We start from the raw sequence: 21589 nt of genomic DNA, 5'->3' as shown, positions 1-21589 counted from the left end.
GGCATGACAATTATATATTATTTTTTGAGTAATAATTTAAGTATTATTTACTTCAAATAAATTATTATTATTATAAATTATTAAAGCAATTTAATAAATTTCTAACTGGAATTAAAATAACGGTCGGTCATAATTAAGACTTGATCAGTGTTCTTTTCGTAATATTTTTATTAATATCTTTACCGTAAGTATTCATATTTGAAATAATATACAATTTTCGAAAAATTTAACACTATATACAAATATACATTAAAAATTGCACGTTAAAAGTTGATTGTAGTTAAAATATGATTAATGTATACAAATAAAAAGATTATCACAAATATATGTATACTTATTTGATAGGCTTGTGGCATGTATTGCTTCCTATAAAAATGATTTATTGGAACACAGTTTTGTTAGGCAAGAAGCACACGTGCAATTTTTTATACTACAATATCAATAATTAATATCAATTTTTAATCCTGTACTATTAATGACGATCCAACCGTCACAGGAAAAAAAATAAGTTGCTTCTGATAAAGCGCTACATTTATACATGCATATATTACATTTAATACATTTTATACATGCATATAATAATGCAACGATGATTCAGTATATATGTAAAAATCTTAAAGAGTGCACAACAAGTATGTATAAACCTAAGTACTAACGAGGAATTTAAAAAGTTAAAAAGTTATTTTCGAGTATTGGCGTGATATCTAATAATATTTTGATTGATCACCTCCTTTAGATCTTTAGTTTTAATCAGACCAGATAAAAAATTTTATAGTATCCGGTAATTATTGACACAGGCAAAGTGTGAAGGTAAAGCATTGGATCAAACAGCGTGATTGGATCAACAGCACATCAGCGTGCGTCCGCGTGATTCAGCGAAAAGAGACAGTCCAGCGTTTACCGTCGCTGGATGCGTGAAGATTCAGCGTTACGCGTCATTTGTGCATAGCCATTGTTGTTTACAGAACACTCCTAATACCTCGTCGCGCGCCAAGCAACGGTAAACGCTGGACTGTCTCTTCTCGCCGAATCGTGCGGACACACGCTAATTCGCGGATCATTATTAATCTCGTTATTTATTGCAAAAATTGCAAAACGCTAAAGGTCTTTTCTTTTCAATTTAACCCAATCCACCTTCGCACTCGGCTGTGTCGATTACCGAACACCCTGTATAAAAAGTTTCTTCATTAACATAAAATATCAATAATATACATGTATATGAGATAATTCAAATACTGACAAATCGCTACTATATCGAAAGTTTCTATCAATGATTATTAATCTTGCAGTCGAGATCACGATCTTAGCATAAAACTGTAATGTAAAACTTGTGCTTAGTTTTAAGTTTTATCGTTATGGCTTTGGTTTAATAGGCGAGCTTAAATAATCCCGTGGAACGTAGCCTTGTTTACCGTCGCGATTCTCTACGAGCCACCATTCATCGTTTCCTTTCTCGTCATGAGGTCTGAGAAGTCTCAGGGCTTGGCCGTTAGTAATGGGCAACGTACCCTGCATGTTTCCAGCAAAATCGTACATCGCGTAGTAAAACTAAAAATTAAATCACATTAATAAAAAAGATATTGGAGCGCAATATCGAAATATTAGAATACTAACTTCGCTGTGTACATTCTGATACACTCGAACTCTCGGCGTTTCGGGAACGTTGCCGTAATTGTGATTTACCTTCGTTTCTTGATTTAATGAGAGCAAATCCTGCAAATGCGACGAAGACACCTTCTTGATCTCTTTCTCTGGTGAATCCAACGACATCAAATTTGGAGGGCTGGAACTCTTTCTTCCGGCAGCAGCGATATCCGACACAGTTGGATCGTTATTCATGATCTGAGCTTGCCGCCGAACCGGTCTCAGTTTTTGAGAAGGCAAAAATCCTTGAGTGACTCCAGTGTCGACATACCATCTCGCCGTGTCTCCCATTGGGTCTTGTTTTTTTATGACTCCAATCAACGTACCTCTCGCAGCATCCACCTCCAGTGTAGATGTACTGACAACATCCTCAACCACCACATACAACTTTACCGCAGTGTATTTCTCTCTGAGTGAGGATCTCTGCTCTTCAGTTTGTTTACACAATTGCGATTGGCCCTCGTCTATTCGAGTATTCGCACCAGCAAATGCGAAACGCGTTATTTGATTCCATATTAAATTGTGATTCACGAGAAATGATTCCAGCACATCTTGCGACGATATGTGCGGTGATGTCTGGAAAAAAAAATTATGTTTCGTACATGCACTCTCGAATTACATCAGACTGAAAGTTTTCTATAAAAATGTTATCCAAATACTTCGCAAAGGGTCAGGTATTGCTTGGTAATTCTTCCGTTTAATAATTTTCGTGCGCCAGCAAAAGCATTTATGCACGTAACTAAAATGTTCGCTGTTGCGTCCAGCAATATAGGCAATTCCTCCAGTAATTGTTGATTCAGAGCTTCGTAATTACTTTTAGCAGTGAATAATTCTTCTTGTACCTAAGACAACGTAAGATAAATCAAGAAAAATCATGAAAGGAACAATATGCTTACAACAAAAAAAGTAACGTAACAATTACAATTTTTGATTCTTTAGATTTCTCACTCTTTGAAATAGCGGCGTCGTAATCCAGCAACTTATCGTGTCTCTTCGCTACCAACACCGCCGGTCCTTCTAGCAGCGTCGCCAGGAAATTTAATGGTGCGCTGACTGTCTTTTCGATGTACGACTTAAAATCCCGTATGTATTGTGACCAAATTACAGATCTTATATCCCGCAGCTTCTTCACCTCGGCAGTCGGATTTCCCTGATAATAATGAACCAGCAAATCGGCTATCGCTTCACCGGACATAGCTTCATCACTCAGATATGTCATACATTGTTCAATATCTTTCACTAATTGCCATGTACATTTCTCTATAGATCGAAATTGCTTCTCGAATTCCTCGAACTCGGTATCGCTCGCGACATTCGTCAATCCCAGACTCGCCGACAATCTCGTGCTTAATCTTGTTGACATTTTCGCCACAGAGTGCATACTTAATTTTGACATTTTGCTAAATAAGGTATTATCATTATCTAAATACTTCGATACGATATCTTTCCTCCGTTTGTACTCGTTGATGTAACTGGCCACATTTGTCATAGCCTCCCACGCCTCCATTATGGCTGCTTTATCTGGATGATTGTCTTCTGTACACTAAAAATTATTTTCCATGTAGGAAAATATTACAATGCGAATTGTAAAAACTTTGAATACACACATGCGTATAAATATTTATCTGAAAAGTAATCTAAATTCAATTTCGCAAATGTTGCTAAAGTTGATATATATACAAATTTATTGGCACCTCATTAAAATATATATTTCAAAATTAGACTTCTATTGCCTTCGAAATAAATTATTCGTACAATTCTTTACATTTTATGTAATTAATGCAGTTGCTTACCTTTGTTAATTCATATAATATTAGTGGATACTTTAAAATTCTTTGCACCGGCTTGATCAGAATAGAGCTCATGTCAAAACAAGCAACCTGACGACGTAATGTCTCAATACCCTTATTAAATACTTTCATGATTTCTTCATTATTTTCATACTAAAATACAAACAGATAAGATTCGATTATATAACTTGAAATCATCATAAACTTGTTACATCACGATAAGTTTTGTCAATTAAAAAATTCGGTCACATTATATACATACCTTTTTTAACAAAGCTAATGCAGCTTCGTGATTTCCGCAATATTTAACATAAACATTTTTCAATTTTTCGGCCATTTTCACGAAGCAAGGCCCAATTGTTTGCAAACTTTCATCGCAACCTTTCATAGCTCTCAAAATCATATCCAATAACTCCTCAGCAACGTGAATAACTTCCAAAATATTTCCAAATAACGTAGCGACATCAATCCCCTTCGATTCGAGGAAACTCGGATTGTGCAAATTAAATGTTTCGTATGTTAACTTCAGATCGCGAACATATTCTTTTTCCGTTATAACCAATTCCGATATTACATTTTGCCGTTGATCCGCATGCTTTTGCTTCATATCTACAGTATTATTGATTGCACATTCGTTTTCGCACGTTCCTTTCGAGTGAGCAGATACTTCGCCGTTCGCAATAACAGTTTCCTTCTGTAATGGCACTCTGCCTGGAGCAGGAGCTGGCGGCGCTGGCCTGTGCGGTTGCGACATTCTCTTCGGATTTTGTTCCTCGCTTGCAACAGCGTTCGCTTCCTTATGCCTAATCATCACAAAATCTTCAAAGTCTTCCGAATTCGATTCCTGCAGACTGTCCAATGAATGTTCGGACACCGAGCTCAAGTATTCCCGTGGACACAAACCAACTAGACCACTCTGATTTTTCACTTTCACCCAATCTTCATTAGCCATTTCTAGCACGGTGACACTCTCGCCCTCGTGGACGTTTAAATCACCATCCATCTGTGCGTCAAAGGTATACAGCACTTTTACAGTAACACCCGGTTCCAGAGCATCTTTTTTTGCAGAAATTACTTCAGATTGGACTTGTTGCTGGTTTGCTTCCGCACAATCGACTATAATATTGACGTAAGATGATGGAAAGATACCTTTAGTGGCATCGATCATACCCTCTATCCACTCGGAATCGATGTGTCTGGCGAGATGCACCACTTCGCCCGCTCCGAAGCTCAATTCGTTTGGAAACTGTGCATTAAATGGATATAACGTTATAGCATATGGTTTAATATCGACGGAATTCGCATGACTATTGTACTGTGTGTCTTCTGTGTTATTGGTTACTGGCAACGTGTCCGGGAACAAGTCAAAGTAGTTTGGAGCAGGTCCGTCAGGCAAGTTTGCATAAGAATTTATAGAAGTTTCATCAAAATCTTTGTAAGTTGTGCCATTGTGAACCGTCGAGAAAGACGCGAGATTGCTCTCGGTTGTGCATTCGGTTGTCATTTCTCTTTGATCAACTTGATCTTGATCTGCATCTACGTAAGATATAAATCCTTCGGGAAATATCCCTTCTCTACCATCTTCCGCAACGCCACGACACCAGCCATCATCTAAAATTTCCGTGACAACGACCGTCTCTCCTGCAGTTAGGTCCAATTCTTCGTCAAGTTGTGCCTTTAGTGTCGTTTTTACTTTGGCTCTTTTTCTTATTGATTTATTTCTTATCGTTTTCTGTAAGAAGCATTTCCATTAGCAATTTTATTCACAGCTGATACGTAAATAAGATATAATCTTCTTTTAATATAATGTTCTACTTTTATCAATGTCGCGTCCAGTTCCCACGTATGTGTCATTGGAAAAATTCCATTTCTGGAGCCTATTTTGCCTACGCACCATCCCGAACCTATGTCCCTCGTTCCAATTATGAGTTCTCCTAACAGCGAGAAAATTTATGCTTCAATTATTATTTATTTCTGTGACGTTAAAACTTAAAAATCATTGTTACATATACGATTTCATGTTTTTCAAAAAAAGTTTGCGGCACGACGGCATGTATCAGCAATAATCTTACCTTCTGCAAAAGACAGATCTCCACTTTCTTGTCCAGGGAAGCTAGCTGTAGAAACGAACAGTCTTTCCGTATCGCTAAAATGAGGTATTTCCACTTTATGCAGGTGACTTAAGGGAAACTTGCCGACTCTGTCTCGAGACTGGCCGTAGCACCAGTGTTTGTCCGCGATCTCGTGTATCTGAAACAAGGAGCAACAGGCCAGTCTGTTATATTCTCAGCTGTTTACACTTGACTGCTCGCTTATTAGGTTAGGCCGGTCGAGCGTCGGCGAGTACCAGGAAATAATGTCCCTTGGGAAGGCTCAGCTCTCCGTCGACGGTGGTGAGGAAGTCGTGCAGCACCCTCGCCAGCGTTCCCGGCTCCATTTCCGCTGCGACGCACTCGCATCCGTTGAACTCGCGATACTACGACCAGTGTGGAATGTCTCTGCGACTCGCGGAGCGGAGGCGAGGGCCGGAGGCGCCTGACAGCCGATACTGCTCCGATAAGTGGCTGTCACGTGGCACACGTTCCTGTGTGCGTGCCGTGCGTGGATCGAATTATATGTCGTGATCAAATTATGCGGCGTTGCCGAGAGAAAAACTGTCCGCGTGTCGAATAAATGAATGAAGTGTCAATATTTTTCGCGATAAAAATACATTTTCTGCGACAACCGACACCGTAATAACGATCGACACCGTGCAATATCGAACGGGAAAGTTTCTGCCAGCGCTAAAGCAGTAAAGATTTTAATCATTCCCGATGGAATTTTTTAGCACTTGAAAATTTTAAACTGTATCTATAAATAGAATGGACGCAAAGTGTATTTTAGCGCTCATATTTATATAAAATTTAATATTTTACATATACAAATCGATTGGAATTAATTTCACGAATATTAGATAAATTTATATTTAATGATACAGTTTAAGATGATCGTATAATTTCTCAGAAGCATATCGTATAAGTTTACATATTTATTTTCTGAACAATTTATTTCGTATGTGTTGCAGGTCGAGCGTACCGAGTATATACGTGTTGAATGTTGATATACACGCATTACACGCGTATATTCGTGGAATCAGCTGATCGGAGAGTGCTGTTCGCGCTAAGCATTCTCTGTAATCTCTGTAATCATTTCGCACAATTGAAACGACGTATATTTAGTGTGCACGTGTGTTAGCGTTATACACAACGAATAGGTCTTACGAGCAAGATTGCATAATGCGAAAAAGTCGTACCGGGCACTGATCGACGTACTTTCGCCAGTGACGAGGTTAGAACGGCCAACATAACCTCGCACAAGTGTGGAGCAACTTCTACGGAGAATAATAAAGAATAATAAAATAATGAGCGGCAGGGTGATTTCCCATTATTTATAATCTTCTAAACGTATGTTAATTGTTAATTGTTTCTCTTATAATTATTATGTTTTCGTGCGGACAAAAATTAAGAGAAACATCAAAGCATGTCAAGAAGATTAAATGATCTTACATAATAAAACTATAATGCTAGGATGTTTAATAGCGCTATTAAAATACTTTGTACAATTTATATAGATAGCGATCGTTACATTAAGTGTCGAGACTGACGATATTTTTGCAAAATGCATTGCGTACGTAGGATCCTAAATACCGCCCAGCGAAATCTGCGAGTGTGTAACAACGCTGATACAGTCTACAGGAGCTCGGGAATACAAAATGTTGTTCGTCGTTCGAATCACGATTCCGAGGAGTATGTATCCGCGGAGGATGAGAAGGAGCAGCAGACCTATGTCCAGATCGCCAATCGTTACTTAGGCGTCGCACTCGACGGACACAGGACATTTGTTTTGCAGCCGTATATAAAATGGGGCAGGGACAAGAAGAGGAACACCTCGCCAGAACTGCAAATGGCCGAGGCTGTGGCGCTGATAAGGACCTTACCCAACTGGTGCGTGGTCGGGACGAAGTACGCCCCATTACTCACTTTACAGAGGAAGCAGTTGCTGGGTAGCGGCTCGCTGAATGATCTGAAGAAGGAGTTAAGCAAATGCCACCCCACCGCCGTGTTCGTCAGCACCAATCTGCTGAAATTCGTCCAAATCACCGAGCTGGAGAAGATCTTCGGCATACCGGTGTACGACCGTTACTCCATAGTCATCCACATATTCCGCGCGCACGCGAAGACCGCGGAGGCAAAATTGCAGGTAGCCCTAGCGGAGTTACCGTACATCCGAAAGAAGATATTCGAAACGTGCGTTACTCATAGCGGCGCGATAAACGTGACAGAAGACACCAAACTGTTGCTCGACGGCAAAGAGAAGAGACTGAAGAACGAACTGAAGAAGCTGCAGCAGCATCGACGAATTATCAGGAGCCAGCGTAAGAAGCATGGCTTTCCCACGGTCGCTGTGGTCGGTTACACGAACGCAGGGAAAACCTGCTTGATAAAAGCGCTCACGGACGACAGTTCTTTACAACCTAGGGATGAATTATTCGCAACCCTTGATACGACCACGCATCAAGGCATTTTGCCCAACAGATTAAAAATCTTGTACATAGATACTATTGGATTCATTCAAGACGTGCCGGAAACTCTGATTGAACCGTTTGTTGTGACTCTAGAAGATGCCATAATCGCTGTACGTTGACTTCGTATTGTCTCCGCCTCCTTTCTCTCGCTGTTATTTTTTTTATGAAGAAATTTCTCTATTTAAGAATTCTCTTTTTCCTACAGGATGTCGTAGTTCATATATATGATGTCAGTCATCCTGATTTGAAGGCGCAATATCAGCACGTCCAGAAAACGATAAAACCAATGTTGGACGATCGTCCAATAATTGACGTGGCCAATAAATGCGATCTTGTTCAAAGCGACTGCATACCCAAGGATGTGATTGCCGTCTCCGCTAAGACTCTGACTGGTGCGATCAGTATTCATTGTTACCATTAATAAATCGAATGAATGCAATATGAGCGCGACAATTTTAAAACGGTTTAAACATTTACAGGAATCGATTTGTTGCGCTTGAAGATACAGGAGGTCCTTTTAGCCACCACGGGACTGTTGAGCATACGCGCGAGGGTAAAATCGGGCAGTGCTGCGGCCGCCTGGTTGTACAAGATGACGACAGTGACAAACGCTCAAGCAGATCCGGACGATGCTCAGTATTTAATTTTGGAAGTCCTTACTACTTCGGTTGAGATTCAGAAGTTCAAAAATTTTTTAAAACAATAAAAAGTTTATTGAAGTTTATACAAAGTTCATACAAAGCTTTACTTTTTTGCAATACTCCCTTCTTTTTATGTAATAGAAAGAGTTCAGGGTACTTTCTCCGTGGAGATCTAAAAATAATTTGGCACATTGAGATTTCTTTTTTTTTCAATTAGTCTTAACTACTTTATGATTAAAAAAGATTATTTATCGCCGTCACATATTTAAGTAGCATTTAATAACAATTTTATACGTAGAAATAAATTTTCTCCGAAAAAGATACTTGAAATTTATTGTGCCAGATATGTATATCAAAGATCTTTGATGCTAAATTGCATGATTCATGAGCTGACTTGCAGTTACGTATGTGGCAGAAAGATATAACAAACACATATGTCATTGTTATCTAGAGAACCTGCGTATCAATTTAAATATAAATATCTGAATCACTAAGAATGTTTTTTTATTCAAATGAATCACGCGTGCTCGTACATAGAGAAACGCACTTGAAAATCTTTAGGAATATCCTTGGGCGCGGCACACTGCCAAGAAGTCATTTCTTTTTACAGCCCGGGGTGTACACGTGCTCAGCACGTGTCCCTCCGCAATCGGCAGATGACACGACTTAAAACTTCAACCAAGACATACTCGTTAGGGCTATTAACGAGATTAAAAACTTTATTACGGCGCTTAGGCGCACAGGCGAAGCGAGTATACAATTTGTAAAGTTTAGTCTGTAAATAGAATTTCGTACTTAAAACGAAGCTTACGTTTGCGCTTTGAACTCTGTAATGTCGCTATATTGATATCCATGTTGTCGTTGATTATAGAACAGAGATCTATCGCAACGTTCTCGATAAGCTCTTGCCAAAACACATGGAAAAATATTGGAGATAAATTTAACATTCTCGAGATAGGAATTGGTTGTTTTTTCTTGTAAAATATGAAGAAAGATTATTCAATATAATTCTCAGAAATTTTGGAATCTGATTAAGATCATAATTCTATAACTATTTTAAGTTTAAGTTCTATTAAGTTATATTTTTATGCTTTTCAAGAGATGCATTTTTTCCATGATACATAATCCCGCAAAAGTGCATTTTGTCAGGGAGATTTCCATAAATTTTCACATTTCTAGGGCTACAGTAATCGATACCGTCGTGTAAATATTAACATCCCTCTACCAGAAAAGATTGAAACATTTTCAACGAATTGTAAATTTTTAAACTTTTTATTAATACTTCTATTTTTTTTATATAATAAAAGTTTGATGCGTTCGTCATATGGCTTCGTGGTTCTCGACCAAGGAAAATACGATGCTATTTCAACGTTGCGGACATGTATCTGGCGAGAGGAGCATTGAAATAGGAAGAAGGATCTCCGAGGAAGGAAAGGGGCTCCTCAGGCTTTCACGCGGAGATGCGCTTAGCCTGAAATTTGGCAAACGATCGATCCCGCGTCTGAATCGTTGCCCGAACGGGAAAGATCGCCGCTCGCCGTTTAGCTATCGTCGCCGTTTTATTAAGAGTTCTCCGTTTGTTTGCTTGTTCTCACCGCGCTCGCGCGCGCCGGCGATCATCCACCGCGAGAGAAACTTCACGACGAGGGTTGCCGTCACGGCGCGATGTATAATTCATATAGAACTCGATGGGCTCTGCGCCGTCCAAAGGGTGCCTCGGTAATTTTATACGGCGATAGCGGACGGAGATATATTTTTTTTTCGCACAATGACGCACTCTTTATCTAAACGAGGAGTTTAATCTGTTCGTCGTAATCTCGAGAGGCCACTCCAATTTCTATCTCTCTTATCGCCCCGAAACTGCGATAGCTTATACGCCGACTGTGCGAGTGCCATGCGATTTCACCGTCGTAAAATCCAGTCGAGGGAACGCGAAACGAAACGCGAATCGGAAAGGGGGTGATCGCCAACGAGCCGCGACAGCTACGTTCTATGCGGGCGACTCTCGACCGTAAAAACTCTCTCCAGTACGCACTAACCCGAGCAAACGCGTCATTAATATCCGGTGACGGCGGGACACCCTGTGTGTAGCCTTATAAAGTGCCCCGGCAGAATTAATCGCGCCGTCGCGCCGCACCGCGCGGAGGAAGAGTCTCCGGACTCTCCGCCGAGTCTCCGCGCGCCGCGCGTCGTCCTTTGGCCGCGGGAAGCGGGAATTAATGAAGGATTGATATCGCGATTATGTTGTAGCAATAGCGCAGAAGTGGGGTACGGCGGTGGGGCACCGTGTGGGCCGATCGGCAGCGGCGGCGGCAGCGCGGATCGTGGCGATAATTAATTGCAGGCGTGACGGCGCTTTAACGTCGTTAATTTTCATTATCTCGATCGGAATTCGCTTGTATAGCGGCGGAGCGCCCGCGCCGCGCCGCGCTTCGCCAGCTCGCTAATTTCGCGCGCATGCTCGCTCGCCCGGTCGCTCGCTCGTCTCTCGTGACCCCGCTTTCAGGAAACGCGTTAACAATTCTTGGGGGTGAGCTCCGCCGGGGATGGGAGGAGCGAGCAGAGGACGGGGGGTGGCGGTGGTGGCACGGGGTTCTTGCAAAATTTGTCACACGCCCGCGGCTAACGGTGACGCTTTAATGTTACGACCGCTTCTGCGGCCGGGATTCGCGGCGCGCGAGGACGCGCGCGATGCACTTTGCGTGCTGTTTGGATTATTAAAGCGCGCCGAGTAAAACCTAATTATCGCGGTGGCCGACCGAACGACAGATCTCCACCGTTGCCCGGCCGGCCCAGCGTGTATATTGAAGCGATATAATCGTCGACAAAGACCGCTATGCAGTGTATTGCAGATTCAGGTTGTCACGCACGTTCCGTCTGACGTGCTCGTCCGCGCAGCTTTTCGCTTATCAAGCAAAAAAAGCTGCGTTCTTTATCCAGGACGTGAAAATGAGCGAATAGTCTTCAATTCTTCAACAACCGCGTATCTTTGCGAGCTGGATGACTATAGAGCCTTTCTAATCAGAGTCTGGCCAACTTGCAGTTCCGGCAAAATTCTGCGAGAGAGAAGGATATAAAGAGAGAAAGAGAAAGCGATATACCACGATATATATTCATATCGCTTTCTCTTTCTCTCTTATATCTCTTTCTCTTTCTGTTCTCTTGCTTTTGCCAAGAAATGGCGAACCAATTAAAAGTTTCTAACTGTATGGCCAGACTCTGATTAGAGGACTCTAGATGTGACACAACCCAAACGTATGTCCCAAATCGGGACATATGACGTCTTATCTTGTGTGCCGATTTGGGACATTTGTGTCCACTGGGAAGTTTTCCATTCTCAGATCAATCTAAGAAAAAAAAGGACTAATAACCGTTTCTCTGCTCCTTATCTCTTATTGAATCCTCTGGAAAAGTAGCAGCGATAAATAAGGAGATTTTTTAATACGATGGTCCATTAAATCGTCGCTACCGACCAGCCCAGACCCGACCCGTATTTATTTAAACACGTTTAAAACACGAAGCTGCGGCTTGACCGGAGCCTATCGGTGCCTGCCCCCCCCTCCCCCCGTCCCGGCAATTAAATGAACGATTGGCTAACGAACGTTGATCGCCTCGCCGAATGTGCGACTCGTGTAACGTAATGACCGGCGTGCTGATTTGCTCGCCGTTACGGATTCAATTACGGGCGGCCTGCCCTGGTATTTTGCACGGCGCGGCACGCCCGAACGTTCCGAGATCAACAGCGGAAATTAAATTAAATCTAACGCCGCATACGCTACGGCTACGCGCGCATAAATAACGAAAGTGACACCGCCATCGGCTCGGCACCTAACGAACATAATTCGATACTTGTTGTTTCAAGCGCCGCGCCGTTCGGCCGCTCTCGCGAGGGCTGCGGAGGCTGCCTACTAAATGAAGCTCAGATCAAACAAGGGCTAGCGCTAATTGACTTTAACCGATCGGTTAGCGCCGATCACTTTTAATTCTATACCGTCCAATGTAACTTTCAAGTCACATATTCGTTCGTTTTGCTCATGTGTTCCTACTCTCGTTTGTCACTAGCGGAAATTCTATAGGCTTTCTAGGCTTCGTATTTTTCCGAGTACATAGATTTGTTGTTTATTTTATTTGAATTTATACAAATTCGTTCGCTATATAGTATACATAATACATATATTAAAGATTTCTTTAAAGCATGAAAAATTGTAACTTGCATGTAGATTTAACGTCTAAAAATCAATTCTGTCGACACTATAACTTTTTGAGCTGCTTGAAAACCGATTTGTCTGTTAAGGCCGGTTTTACAATCAGTCGTATGTCGGAGTCGGATGTCGGAACGTAGCCGACGGGTCGTATAGAGAAAAATTCGTTTTTGAAAAAGAAATTCTTTTATTGGACCATCGGCTGCGTTCCGACATACGACTGATTATAGATCCGGCCTAATACGCGAGGTATCCCACAGAAGAATTAATAGGAAGCGCGTTTGAGCGTTTCTCATACATATATAGTATTCTCTATTCTCACATCCAACCGTTCAAGTGTCATCGTGTCTAGGAAGTGTCTGAGGATCTGAAAGACACGAAAATTAGGTTCAACGGTGTTTGACTTTTGCAAGTGCAAGTTTCTCCCACGTTTAATCGCTCAAAAGGAGGCACGGGCATGCCCAAGGTGTGAAGTCGGCGACGCAAGGTGGGGCCCGTTTTGCGGCCGACATTCGCAGATTGGTTAGTAACTCTCGAGTTTGAGCGGCTGACTTCAAAGGGACGCGAAAAAAAATTCGCGCGCGACCGACCGACCCCGCGTATAAAGGAATACCTTCGCGAAACGATCAACGCGATTCCCTTCCCATGAATTATCTCTCTCCTTCCCTCCGTTTCCCGTCTGCCTCCTTCGCGTATCTTACTCTCGCGCGGGAGGTCGAACGTCGTGCAATACGCGCATTTGCGTACGCGCCCCATCTCCCCCCCCTCCCACCCCGCTTCATTCACGTTCTCGTCATTGCGACTTAACGCGTGTCGTCTCGCGCGTGCAGTCATTTATCGCCGAGAGTTTATACCGGGTGTTCCGTCACTCCCCCATCAATCTTTCATGATTTTAGAAGGAGAATTTCTAGGTGCGAATTCTACAGCTGCTGAACTTAGAATGAGAGATGCTCTAGCTCCTTGTATTAAACTAAGCGTTAAGGCAAATAGATGAGCAAATTGCATTAATAGAATTTTAATTTTGTCAATTATCAAAATATGCTAAAGATTGAAAGCCGCGAGAAACGATCATTGACGAAAAATTAGCTCCATTTATATAAGTATATCTTTTGGTCAAAGAATTTACGATTATTTCAACGATTAAGCGTTGAAAGCGTGGCAGTACCAATTGTACTTGGAAAGAAAGAAGGTGAAAAGGAAAAGAAAAAGGTCAAAGAAAAGAAAAGTTTTTCCATAAGGACACCATAAGGTTTCCCATAATACATTCATATAATACTAATGTTGATATTGTACTGTATATAAATCGAACATTTTTTTGCAAACAAAACGTAAACTTTTAAAGAGAAAAATATATTTTCTTAAACGACATGTTACAAGTCATCATCAATTTCGTGTTCTTTTTATAACATACGAAACGATCGACGAATAACGGTACCAATGAGAAAAACAAAAATGTAGGTAATATGCACCCCGGATTATCTCCCGGATCGCTCGATCTCTGTAATTTGTACCGGCTTTCTCCCTTCCCCCTATCGTCGGCCACAGCTGTGAGAATAGGTCGCGTGCAACCCTTGTAGGCCTTTCGCGCGATACGTCCCTGCGACCGGCGGCGAGTCGCGCGATTGGCCGTACCGCGGGCGTGGGAGCTCCGCGGGGGTTCACGGCTTGCCGCACGGTTAGTACAACTGCGCTGGGGGTGGATCGAGGCGCGCGGGACGGCTAGTATTTTGGGGATAGGGAGGGCGGTAGACGGGGGGGTAGGTAGGCCGAAGTGATAGGGTGATAGCCGGTCGGCGCAAGTGCGACTGCGGGGAAGCGGCGGGGGGTGAGGGGCGTATCGCGGCCTGGCGAAGCCCAGTCGAGTCCCGTGAGTCCGGGCAAGCACTGCTATCGAGTAGGTGGCATCGTGGTGGTGGTGGTGGTGGTGGAGGTGGTGGTGTTAGGCGTCGTCCGGGACCGAGGAGAGAGAGAAAGAGAGAGAGAGAGATTCCTCCGAAAGAGAGAAAGAGAAAGAGGGATAGAGAGAGAGAGTACCGCCATCGAATACCGCTGCCGCCGCCGTCGTCGTCATCGTCATCGTAGTCGTAGTCGCGGTCGTGGTCGTCGTTGTCGCCGTCTTCGTCGTCGTCGTCGTCTTCGTGTTCATCGTTTACCCGTCGTGCTGCCGCCGTGCGAGGCGGTGCGTCGCCGTCGCGCGCTCTCGGTAAAAGCAAAAGCCCAGCCCCGAAGAAAGGAGTAAACAGCCTCCCTCGTCTCTCTCGCGCCGCGGGAGAGAGCGAAATGAATTGAGAACGAATAAGGCAGAGAGAAAGAGAGCGAGAGAGAGAGAAAGTTAATGCAAGCGAATGAGTGAGGGAAAGAAGAGGAGAGAGGGAGAGAGAATGTGTGTGAATGGGAGAGATAAAGAGAACGGAATGTGTGACTGCGAGCCGAGAGAAAGGGAGAACGAAGCGTTCTCCGAAGCGAAAAGAAATACCCGTCCAGGTTGTTATCGGAGGGGAAAGGGAGAGGACGCGCCTACCGGCCGTGCAGCGCGCGCGAAGTCTCGTCGGAGCCGCGAGAGCCGAGCCTCGCCGGCGACGACGAGAGGCGGCAGTGGAGGAGGAGGAGGAGGAGGACGGGGGAGGTGTAGGAGGAGAGGCGACGGCAGCGAGAGCTGTCACTTCGATCGCCATTTTAGCGCCGAGGAACGGCTGTGTAGGATACGCACGTCGAGGCCGGTGCGTGCCGACGACGCGCCGCAATGGATGCGCCTCGCCTGGTCTGGCCCGTGTCGCCCTCGCCTAGAGTACCAGTACCTTCAGCACTCGCGAGTGCTTCGCGACCCTTCTCCTTCCTCCTCGCTCCTCCTCCTCCTCCTCCTCCTCCGAACGCGCGCTAAAGTCGAAATTCGAAGGAAACGCAATGCGCGCGATGATACTCGCGATTCTCTTTGGTTGGATGCTGTTGCATGCACTTTTCGTATCGCGAGAGAAGAGACCTGATTCCTTTCGAATTCGCGCTCGTCTTGACAGACACGTCAACCCTCTTGATAGGCGATCGTAGATCGTTAATTCTTAATTTCATTTTCTAGAGTCTAGAGTCTGGAGCGACGTTGCGTGCTTGGAAACGCGAGTTTTCTAGGCCGTTGCGTGCTGCACGCGGCGATGATGAATGCATCTCGAAATTTGTGCGCTAGTAATTCGAATAATCGCCGATCGTTAGTGGCCGATTTCCAAAGCCTCGCCGCGCCGGCCGGTGACGTGCCGCGAATCTTTTGAACGCGGCGAACGATTCGCGCGCTTCTCGCGACGACGCGCGCTATCGAAGGTCGAAGGACGTATGGGCAATCGCGCGTTAACTTCACTCGGCTTGCGACTCGAGTTGACCGTTACGTTGCGACGCAGTTTTTCACGGGCGACTGTGACGAATTTCGAAATCGTCTCGCGGATCTCGCCTCAGTTTTATAAAAACACTTGCGACTTTCGAACGAGGAGCGCTCGTCGACTCGAATTCGCGGTGAGTTGAAACACACGAGTGAAGGAAAAAGGAGCGAGTGGATGGAAAGGACGATATGCATGATGTATGCGTGAGTCTAGTGAGTAATGGAAACTATAGAGATAGAAAGAGGAAGAATGAGAGAAAGGGAAGAAAGTGAGCGAACAAGTGGTAGGAAGGAGACAAAATGAGAAGGAGAGCAGTGAATGGGGCGAATGCGATGAACGAGCGAGCGAGTCGGTCGGGACGAAAGAAAGAGGAGAAAGCGGTGTTGGAGAGAGAGAGCGAGCGCGCGCGCGCGCGCGAAAGAGAAAGAGGGAGAGGGAGAGTACGAAAGAAGCCCGGCGCCATACTGGCTCCCCGCGGTTTCGCGACACGCACGCACGCACGCATGCCGGCCGGCTGGCCGGCCGGCCGGCCAGCCAGCCAGCCAGCTCGAACAAGCGAGCGAGCGATGCCGTCGCGCGATTCGCGCCCGATCTCGCGAGCGAAAGACGAGGCGCGCTCTAATCGATCGCGTTTTCGAATGCTTTTCTAGCATAATAGCGAGCCCGGCGGCCGTATGTGAGTGTGTGTTCGTCGCTCGAAACACGAGGAACGTGTCGAGAACGGTGGGTCCCGAGTGACGTCGGGGGGGCGCGTGCAGAACTGACTTTGCCCCCCCACCCCTGCGCCTGTAATCGTCACCCTTGGAGGCTCGCCGCGGTGTCGAGGAGAGGATCGCTCGGCGATTTTGCAGCGGTGCGGTTTGGGTAAGTCTTGAAAGATGTTTATTACGCTCCCCCTCTTCTATCGATTTGTGAAAATATCAATTTCGCACCCGCTCCGCGAGCTTACAGCTCCGATATACTCTTGTCAGCTGATGACAATCGGAGCTGACAGTTGCGAATAATATTTATCGTTGTGTACATTTTGGAATACTATATCGATGTAATTGAGTTAATTAAGACAGTTAAATTGAAACGATAACAACAATATTGTTTGATGATAAAATTAAATCATTATTATTATGTTGTGATAATTGTAAAATTAACAATCGTTTATTACTAACAAATTGCTCGTCACGAGTAATACAAGTAGAAATTAAAATCGATATTTCTGAGTCCTTAATTATCGAAATACTTGACTTTCTGCGCTCAGATGAAGGTATTAAATCTGAACAATATATAAGGCCTAATGAAATGCTGCTAAAGGACCTCGCACAGTTTATATGAAAAAAAACTTTTCCGGTTAATTTCCCTGAAAGGTCTCAAATTTCGTCAACTTTCTATGATTAGTTTCCGAATTATAGATATTGAAAATCTACGCAAGAAATTTGAGACTTTATCGGGTACACAAAAACTACAACATATCACAAATTCGAGCAAATTGACCGAAAACGTTTTTTTTTTAATATAAATCGTGCGGGGTTCTTTAAAAAATTAAATCTGTTTCTTCAGATTTATTTAGCATCGAATTTCGCGCTAATAATAAATAACAATAAATAACAAAAACCAACGATACCATGTGAACATTGAATAATATTTTCATCTATACAATTTATGTAGAAACTTTATCTATTTATGAAACATAAATGGATACAGTTCCCTCTTCCTGCTGAACTTTTCAGTCTTTACTGTCGAGCATTTCGCTGGCATGATAAATACGAATTCATCATTGCAATATATGCAAACTGTGTCGGATTCCTTTTCCTATCTTCACGCAAATAAAGTGTTTTATAGTCTTCAGGGTTAACCCTTTCGTGTTCGTAAAGTGAGATATACTCTCCTACTTACTTCTTGTCGTGAAACCATGTTCAGCAAATGATATTCCTCGCGGTGCACGCCTTGAAAGACACATAATTTTCGCAAATGTGTTTTTATTTTTAGCTTTTAAAAATACGGTAAATAGTAATTACCTACATATATTGTAAAATTAATCTAACGGAAGGACCGTGAATTATTTACATACATCCACGTAATGTCTGTTTTGAACAATTACACACTACACGTTTCCTTTCTCTTTCTACACTCCGTCGTACACTCTGATATATTATTAAAGTTGTTCGCGGATAAAACGGTTCTGCTGAAGTATTTAAAAATTTAGCTAGATACAGATCTGAAAATAATTTTGTTGCACCATCAAAATAATTATGTAGAACATTTAAACTGATTGTCAAAATGTCAAAATTTTTTACAGCATTATCATCATATACTTCAGTGACCTGCTATAATTATTTACTTCAGCAAAACTTTGTTCTTTCCGTGTAATAAATTTTATAATACCTATGACAGTGATATGTTTCAATGATGTTTATTTTTATGATGTATTTGAGTACAAGCTTTTCTATAATTCATATCGCTCATTTGCTACGACATAACTAAAAAATTATCATTTTTTTAGTTGTTTGTAAAAGAATGTGAGAATTTAATACACCGAATAAAAAGCTAATATATAGCTAGATATTTTTATTCCTCTACAATCAGCTACTGTATCAAAATCGTATTAAAAATAATATTATATACAAAATTTGAATGATTCAAAACAAACTTATTTTTTGGAAAACTGTGTTTTTTGAGTTATGTCGTCATTGCGGCAAATAAGCGCGATATATTACAAAAAATTATTATAAGTTGACCGAGAGATTAGAGTATTACATGGAAATTATCACGCAACATCAGTTAATTCCCATAAGCTTTATCTCTCGTGTTATCCATAGTGTGGCATTTACTTTGATTGCTCTTATATTTTAAAAAGATGGATAAAGAGAAAAATATATTCGTGAAAGAATTGATACAAATTCTTCGCCACTTTCTGCTTCGATTTATCAAAGCTATGTGATAATATGAGACAGATTCGCGTACATTGCTGATCGAAGAAAAGAACATTTTGCTATACATGTCCGATCTGATTTTATTGAGACTTATTGTTAGATATATACTGTGTCACTTCGACATACATAATCGCCGTGCGATTTAACATTATATTACGCGTTTTTATCGTACACCGTTACGTCGGGAGACAGATCACGTATAATTTACGTAAAGTATAACGTTACCCAATGCACAGTATCTATATTTTACGTGCTATTTTCCCGCATAATTCAGCGCCTCGATAATGATATTATGTTTAATGAAACGACCTGTGAGTGATTTACTATAATTCACTCGTATTCAGTTTGTTACATATTGCGTATCGCACGTATATTTACGGATTTATATTACATGATAGCAGTGTAAACGTAACATTATTCGCATTCTAAAGTATAACATCGCGGTTTTACTCATTTCGCTACTGATATTTATCGCCAAAGATTGGCGACTTTAATGCATATACTGTTAATGACGAAAAATGATATTTATTATTAGTGCAATGGAGAGCATAGCATTAGCGGCATTATTTATTTTAATAAAAGTAACGTTAATAAATTAATAACAATAATGACCATAAAATACTAATAAGAATAACGGATATTTAATACAACTAATGGAAATTAATTACAAACATAAAAAAGTAATATAAACGTAATGTAAAAGAATTATTTAATCTTTGATTAAATTTCCTTTATTTTTGTCGCAGTTTTATTAGTAAATATATGTAAATATAAGCAATAAATACACACTGTTAAATATTGAAAGATGAAATTTGAACCAATATCTTAAATTAAATAACATTTTGTTATTTTGAACTGCCATGTTTGTCGAGATTTATTATTTTAACTTTATTGGTTTAGTTAAATTAACAATTTTAGTTAAATTAAATTGACATTTTGGGTGGGAGCAATGACGACTTATGGGAATGGTTAAAAATGACTTAAATTGAGTATAATTTAACATTACGAATTTAACGGTGCATAATACTGGTTCCGACAGTATAACGTCTCTTACATATTTTTAAAATAGATGTTGTTTTTCTAAATAAAATATACAAATTGTACAAAATCGTTAATGAAAAATGAGAGCTTTTAATGATCGCTGTTTTATAGAGCTTGCTGTGACAGCGATAACGATCATTGGTATTAAATGGTACTTAATGCCGATGATAATTAATCTATCTTCTTTTCTGAAACTGAAGCGGGTCTTTTTCCCAAGCTTTGTTCACGCTTGATGGCGGAACTGGTGCCGGTAACGCAAATGACTTTAACGTGTTCGGCTTCGGAGAGCGCGCGTTCTAATGAACTTCATCTAGATAGCGCGAGCGCGCGCTCGCTCGATTCTTTTTCGCCTCGTCACGCGATCGATCGTTCGCTCCTTCGCGTTCGACATTCAATAACCGGGAGCCGCTCTCGGGGAGATCATTCGGCGCTTTCGATGCGGGAGGTCCGCGACTTCGTTCGACTCGTCCACGTCCGCAATGATGAAATATATCGCATTATCGGCATGTTTTCATCGTCGCGCTCTTCATAAGTGAACTTCCTCTTGCACCGCAGGAATCCGCGGGATGAGATCGAATAGATGTAGAATCAGTATTCTAAAAAAATCGATTGTTTTTTTTTTTAATAATGTATATGCAAGATATATGAAAAAATGCCGATTTTTAGTATTTTTTATCGGATTTTAACATTTTATAATTTCTAGATGCAGTTTTCGTGAATTAAACTCGAAAGAAGGAAGAAAAATTAATTTTTAACTAGTCGAAGAACGGTGAACAAAATAAAATAAAAAAGTACTGTAGCTCGATAGATCAGTGACCCCGTCTTGTGTAGATATTTTTTATATACAGATTCATAAGATTGTGATTATATATTTACCAAACCTCTGTATTCTTGCCTCAAGCTACATTCACAGCAGCATATATTCGTGTGAATGATGTAGAGAGATCCCTCAATTATCCAGCCTTCTGGTTCTCTTAAGAAACGCGTAAAAACGGATCTACCTGCTTTTTTCTCTTGTTCCCGTGTCTTCGTTTCGGCGCTCTCGCCGGAGTTAATCGACGCCGCAAAAGAGTTCGTTGCCGACTACTGGCGACTTTAAAATACGGCCGGCTTTCGTGGCTCTGACCATTAACAGGCGGCACGGTTAACCTCAGAAAGTCTACGGGTCGGCCTTCCGCCGGCCTTCCGCGGGCAATTTCATTCCGGTATATGATGAGGAAGGATGGCAACGAGGAACGAGGTCGACCGTTCGTTCTTTTTCTCCGTACCCTTTTCCGGCCCCCCCCCCCCCGACTTGAAAAAAATGCGATTTTGCAGCGTTATCAAAGGCGCGGATAATGATTCTTCGATTCGCGATCGCGTCTTCTCTATCCTAACATAATTATACTTTGGAATAATAATGCGATTTATACCTCTTG

At 42.1% G+C, this 21589-nt stretch overlaps 2 protein-coding genes across 4 annotated transcripts; one reads left to right on the top strand and one right to left on the bottom strand.

Annotated features, from left to right (window-relative positions):
- Positions 1 to 150: 150 nt before the first annotated feature.
- LOC139809406 (rho guanine nucleotide exchange factor 38) lies at positions 151 to 5951 on the bottom strand. Of its 2 annotated transcripts, none has more exons than XM_071772267.1 (9): positions 5782 to 5951; positions 5507 to 5684; positions 5250 to 5368; positions 3697 to 5166; positions 3438 to 3587; positions 2567 to 3187; positions 2304 to 2486; positions 1615 to 2220; positions 151 to 1548 (listed from the first exon to the last, which is right to left on the bottom strand). In XM_071772267.1, exons 1-9 carry the CDS (start codon positions 5869 to 5871, stop codon positions 1354 to 1356), a joined length of 3612 nt encoding a protein of 1203 aa, XP_071628368.1. In that variant the 5' UTR covers positions 5872 to 5951; the 3' UTR covers positions 151 to 1353. The 2 variants fall into 2 exon arrangements, with proteins under 2 accessions (XP_071628368.1, XP_071628369.1); XM_071772268.1 differs by having other exon boundaries at positions 1684 to 2220.
- On the top strand, positions 5951 to 9085 carry LOC139809411 (putative GTP-binding protein 6). 2 transcript variants are annotated; one of them, XM_071772282.1, is made up of 5 exons: positions 5951 to 6225; positions 6499 to 6877; positions 7045 to 8108; positions 8204 to 8390; positions 8478 to 9085. In XM_071772282.1, the coding sequence occupies exons 3-5, from the start codon at positions 7092 to 7094 to the stop codon at positions 8702 to 8704; spliced, it is 1431 nt and encodes a 476-aa protein (XP_071628383.1). In that variant the 5' UTR covers positions 5951 to 6225; positions 6499 to 6877; positions 7045 to 7091; the 3' UTR covers positions 8705 to 9085. The 2 variants fall into 2 exon arrangements, with proteins under 2 accessions (XP_071628383.1, XP_071628384.1); XM_071772283.1 differs by having other exon boundaries at positions 7109 to 8108; positions 8478 to 9084.
- The last annotated feature ends 12504 nt before the right edge of the window (positions 9086 to 21589 follow it).

The sequence above is a fragment of the Temnothorax longispinosus genome, chromosome 3 (genome assembly GCF_030848805.1).
Source record: "Temnothorax longispinosus isolate EJ_2023e chromosome 3, Tlon_JGU_v1, whole genome shotgun sequence".
NCBI classification, from domain to species: Eukaryota; Metazoa; Arthropoda; class Insecta; order Hymenoptera; family Formicidae; genus Temnothorax; species Temnothorax longispinosus.
The sequence above is the reverse complement of the archived record's forward strand: the minus strand, read 5'-3'. Positions and strand labels throughout refer to the sequence as shown.

Excerpts from the sequence above, each read along its gene's own strand:
- LOC139809406 (XM_071772267.1), bottom strand. The coding sequence starts at position 5,871 with ATGGAGCCGGGAACGCTGGCGAGGGTGCTGCACGACTTCCTCACCACC. Across the intron at positions 5,167-5,249 it reads TGGACGCGACATTGATAAAA|AAAACGATAAGAAATAAATC; the intron begins GTAGAACATTAT and ends TGCTTCTTACAG. Across the intron at positions 2,487-2,566 it reads AATCTAAAGAATCAAAAATT|GTACAAGAAGAATTATTCAC; the intron begins GTAATTGTTACG and ends ACGTTGTCTTAG.
- LOC139809411 (XM_071772282.1), top strand. The coding sequence starts at position 7,092 with ATGCATTGCGTACGTAGGATCCTAAATACCGCCCAGCGAAATCTGCGA. Across the intron at positions 8,109-8,203 it reads TAGAAGATGCCATAATCGCT|GATGTCGTAGTTCATATATA; the intron begins GTACGTTGACTT and ends TTTTTCCTACAG. Across the intron at positions 8,391-8,477 it reads CTCCGCTAAGACTCTGACTG|GAATCGATTTGTTGCGCTTG; the intron begins GTGCGATCAGTA and ends AAACATTTACAG.